The sequence below is a fragment of the Pteropus alecto genome, unplaced genomic scaffold (assembly GCF_000325575.1).
Source record: "Pteropus alecto unplaced genomic scaffold, ASM32557v1 scaffold67, whole genome shotgun sequence".
NCBI classification, from domain to species: domain Eukaryota; kingdom Metazoa; phylum Chordata; class Mammalia; order Chiroptera; family Pteropodidae; genus Pteropus; species Pteropus alecto.
The window spans coordinates 8627142-8631358 of NW_006441061.1; the positions used below are offsets into that span (position 1 = coordinate 8627142).

Consider the following 4217-nt stretch of genomic DNA (forward strand, 5'->3'; position numbering starts at 1 on the left):
AACTGCGACCCGGAAAGTGACGCGGTGACAGGAAGCCAGTTCAGAGGACGAAGCAGAGGTAGAGGCACGTGTCGAATGCCGCTCCGGGAAACCCAGCCAGCTCTAGTCCGCGGAAGGTTCTCTAAGATTCATGCCCCAGCTGCTTCTACAAACGCCACCGGGCGAGGAGAGGCTGGAGAGGGCTTGGGCGCTGAACTGTTCTAGAGTCAAAGAACCAGCCGCAACTGGATCCGGATTTGAACAAACCAACTGTAAAGAGTCATTTTGGGGACGAGCGGAGAAAGCTAAACGCAGACCGGGTTTGGTTTTTTGTTGTTGTTTTTTTAAGTCCTCGTCTGTCAGATTTTTCACTGATGTATTTATGACATGCTCTGGGGTTTTCCTTTAAAATATTTCGACCGCCCCAGCCATCATCACCCTGCAAGGAAAAAAAAAAAGGAGCGATGGGGAATCAGAACTGGAACCGGCTCCCCCTGGCCCGCGAGCGCGCGCGGACCGCCCTGGAACTCTGCAGGCCCGGCGCCGACCCTGGTCCCGCGAAACGACCGTGAGAATATCGACGCCTCAGACATCGGCCGATGTTACAAGTCAGAGTGTCTTCGTTCTGAGAACTGGATTAACGGGAGTGCGGCTGGGGACGGCGCCGTTCACTCGCTCTGCTCCTGTCTGGGCCGTATTTTCCACCATGAAGAGTTTACGACGGGCGTGTCCTCGGGCCTAGAAACCCCACGTCTAAGACTTTACCCTGAAAAAGTGATCAAATCAGTTCTGTAATTCACGTGGCTCCCATCACTTAGCTATAAAAATGCTTATTAATACGTCGGCTTAAAAAAAAAATAAAGTGTAAACAGCCTGAGTATCGAAAAGGAATGGGTTTCGTTTTGAAAGATGAAATGTTCTGGACACGGGCTGCACAACGCGAGTGTCTGAAGACGCTCGACGCCACAGAGCCGCACACTTGAAACTGGTTAAGATGGCGATTTTACGCTGTGTGTATTTTAGCGCGATTAAAGATGGTTTTGTCTTTTTGTTTTTTTTTTTTAAATCGGTCATGTTACGCAATGGAGTATGGTTAGAAATTGCGTCGCGGAAGGAAACGTAATGATATGGAAAAACAAGGGTGATCTCGTTAGGTGAAAAGGGAGGTCGCAGAGCGTGTGCCCAGCTGGGCGGCAGGTGTTTGAACGCGTGAGCGCGCACGGCCGGGCCGGAAGGGCGCCGTCCATCGAGAGCGCGACTCCGAGCACTGAATGCACGCTGGCGAAATCGTCACAGACCCCCAGAAATCGTCACGGGCCCCCGGAAATCGTCACGGACCCCCGGGGCTGGGCTCGGGCATGCTCTCAGCTTTGCCTGGCACAGACGTGGACACTGGGGCTGGCGGAGGGGGAGGCAGGGCGGCCGGACCTCCTCCCGCCTCCCGCCTCCCGCGCGCCTGCCCCGGAGGATTTCATGTTTCCCGTTCGCGTGTTTTCTCAACTTTCTAAACCAGAACGGGTAGCGTTGGCAACGGGGCAGCGCTGATGCAGTGAGGCCGGCGACGTGTGTTGCAGGCTGCTGATGGAGCGGGGGGCGGATGACAGCCGGGACGGTGGTCATCACCGGAGGCATCTTGGCGACTGTGATCCTGCTCTGCATCGTCGCCGTCCTGTGCTACTGCCGGCTGCAGGTACCGGGCAGCGTGCAGCGCGAGGGCTGGGCGGGGACGGGGCGGGGACTGGGCGGGGCCCAGGAAGCCCGGGGGCGGGGCTTCACCCATCTGGGCTCGGTGACCGCAGCTGCTTGGCTGACCTTGCCCAGGGCTTCCCAACCACGGGGGCTCAGAGAGGGTAAGGGTCTTAGCCCACCGCACACAGCTGTCGAGGGGAGGACGGGCGAGCACTGGGGCCTTGCTGCTCGCCATCTGTGCTGTCCCTGCCCCGCCCCCGTGGGGCTGGTGAGGCCCCGCTCTGCCCAAGACGGGAAGGGAGAATCTCATGTGGGCCGGAGCCCCACGCCCGGTGCCCAGGCCCCAGGCCGAGGCCAGACTGCCCGGCCGAACCCCGAACCCCCGCTCTGCCGCTTCCAGGCCGCAAGGCCCCTCTGTGCCTCTGTGTCCTGTAAAATGGAGATGGTGACTGCGGATGACCCGAGCAAACCCTTCCGGCAGGGTTTGGCGTGGCGCCTGGCCTGAGCGAGGCCCCTAAGTGGCAGTTAGAAGGACACAGGGTCTGACCCCGCCCCCGGTGGGCGGTGAGAGGCGGCGGGGGCGGCGGGGGCAGCCGGGTCACCGCCCTCTGCCCACAGTACTACTGCTGCAAGAGGGACCAGGAGGACCCGGAGGAGGACGAGGAGCCGGACTTCGCGGTGCACCCGAGCCTGCCCCCGCTGCACTCCGGCCGCAGCCTGGTGCTGACCAACGGGCCCGCGCTCCACCCGGCGGCCGCCCCCGCCTTCGGCCAGAAGTCCCCGCAGGCCCGCGCCCTCTGCCGCAGCTGCTCCCACCACGAGCCGCCCGCCTTCTTCCTGCAGGAGCCGGAGGACGGCGGCATGCGCAACGGCGGGCAGCGCGTGGCCTACCAGAGCCTCGGCCAGGACGACCTGGAGCTGCCGCCTGGGACCTTCGCGGGCCTGCAGGCGCTCAACCCCAACCGCCTGTCCGCCATGCGGGAGGCCTTCTCCCGGAGCCGCAGCATCAGCACCGACGTCTGAACAGCCGCGCCCGCCCGCCTGCCCGCAGGTCCTGAGGCCATGGAGGGCACAGCGGCCATGCCCCAGGCCCAGGCCCCAGCTCGGCCCGGCCGTCCTCGCAGCCCTGCCATCGGGGTGGGGCCCCGGGCTTGGGGGGCCTTGGGCCCCATCCAAGGGGAGCTCTGGGGCTCACTGCAGGGATAAGGCCCAGTGAACGCAGGTGCAGCCGGGGTTAGGGGTCGCCAGGACGGGCGAGGAGGCAGGGGCCATGCAGCAGAAGTGAGCCACGCATCCAGGCGAGGGCGGCGGAGCGAGGCCGGGCTCCCGACACCCGCGCTAGTGCAGGTGTCACGGGAAGTGGCTTCCGTCACAGCCCTAGCTACTTGGCCATCTCGGGCACGTGGCCCAGCCACGTCACTCCCTCCCTGCTCAAGGAAGGGGTGGCCAGCACGATGCTGGCCCTGCAGCGAGCCCTCCCTGGGACTTTGGACCAGCCGTTCTGTCCCTCCAGCCCCCAACCAGGGGGCCCTGTGTCTCCCTCCCCACCCCACACACCTCTGGCTTCAAGTGCCAGGCGGCTGAGAGCCAGGTTGAGCTGGGGTCCCTGCAGAGCCCCGTAGAAGGCGACTTCAGAGACGGCCAGGCCTAGGGGATGCACGGCCTCGACTGGCCGTGTGCCAGCCACTCGCTGCGGGAGAGCCCACACTGATGTGCACAGCCCGTCCCTCGGTCCTCAGGTCGTAGGGTGCACGGGGCGGTGGACCCCGGGTTAACAGACCCGCGAGACCTGGGACGGGCCCTCCCGTCTGGGCCTCAGCCTCCGGGAGCCGGTCAGGCTCTAGTCCCCAGGGGAGACGGCCCGGCCCCTCTGCTGCCGGCTGCTTCTCAAGAGGAGCCACGAGCGAGGCCCTGGCAGCCCCGCCCTGCCCTGCCCTGCCCTGCCCTGCCCTGCGTGGAGACTTCGACCGAGCCCCTTTCCACTAGCTCCCAGCAGCTGGGGTCTCCCCAGGACCCCGCTCTTGGCTCCCTCAGTCCAGCGGGGGAAATGATGACCGCCAGCCACCCTGGAGAAGTGCCCATGCCCGGGGGCGCCCACTGCGGGGAACGCGGCGCCTCGCCCAGGCAGAAGCGGTGGCCCTTGTCTCCGAAGCCGGCCCACGGGGCCCCCGCCCTGTCCGGGGTCTCCCTGCCTCTGGACCCGCCATGGAGCCCGGGGTGGGGTGAGCCCTCATCTGCCCAGTGGGACGGACCGAGCTCCCAGCCACCCGCCCCCAGACAAGGCGAGCCTTTGAGGGCAAGTGACACTCCGTGAGCCACGGGCAGTGCGAGCCGCTCCGCCGGCTGGACGGGACGGGCTCGCAGTGGGCGAAGACTTGCTGTTTTTAGCATTCTCGACTTTCTCTCTCCTCCCTTCCCCCCCCCGCCCCCCGCTTCAGTTCGGACATGCCAGTAGAACTCGCCCCGGAGCTTCCCAAAGCCCCGCTCACGCCCCCCACTTCCGTGCGAACCCAACGAGTTTGTGTCCCACGCATTCGCTTGGGGGGAGG

The 4217-nt window shown here is 65.0% G+C and overlaps 1 protein-coding gene across 1 annotated transcript; it reads left to right on the forward strand.

Annotated features, from left to right (window-relative positions):
• The first annotated feature begins 1576 nt into the window (after positions 1-1576).
• On the forward strand, positions 1577-2691 carry FAM163B (family with sequence similarity 163 member B). The gene is made up of 2 exons (XM_006918098.1): positions 1577-1669; positions 2287-2691. The coding sequence occupies exons 1-2, from the start codon at positions 1577-1579 to the stop codon at positions 2689-2691; spliced, it is 498 nt and encodes a 165-aa protein (XP_006918160.1).
• Positions 2692-4217: the final 1526 nt, after the last annotated feature.

What these genes read in the sequence shown, in the direction of transcription:
- FAM163B (XM_006918098.1), top strand. Translation starts at nt 1,577, where the DNA reads ATGACAGCCGGGACGGTGGTCATCACCGGAGGCATCTTGGCGACTGTG. An exon ending in TGTGCTACTGCCGGCTGCAG is followed by an intron (nt 1,670 to 2,286) that starts GTACCGGGCAGC and finishes CTCTGCCCACAG; the next exon opens with TACTACTGCTGCAAGAGGGA.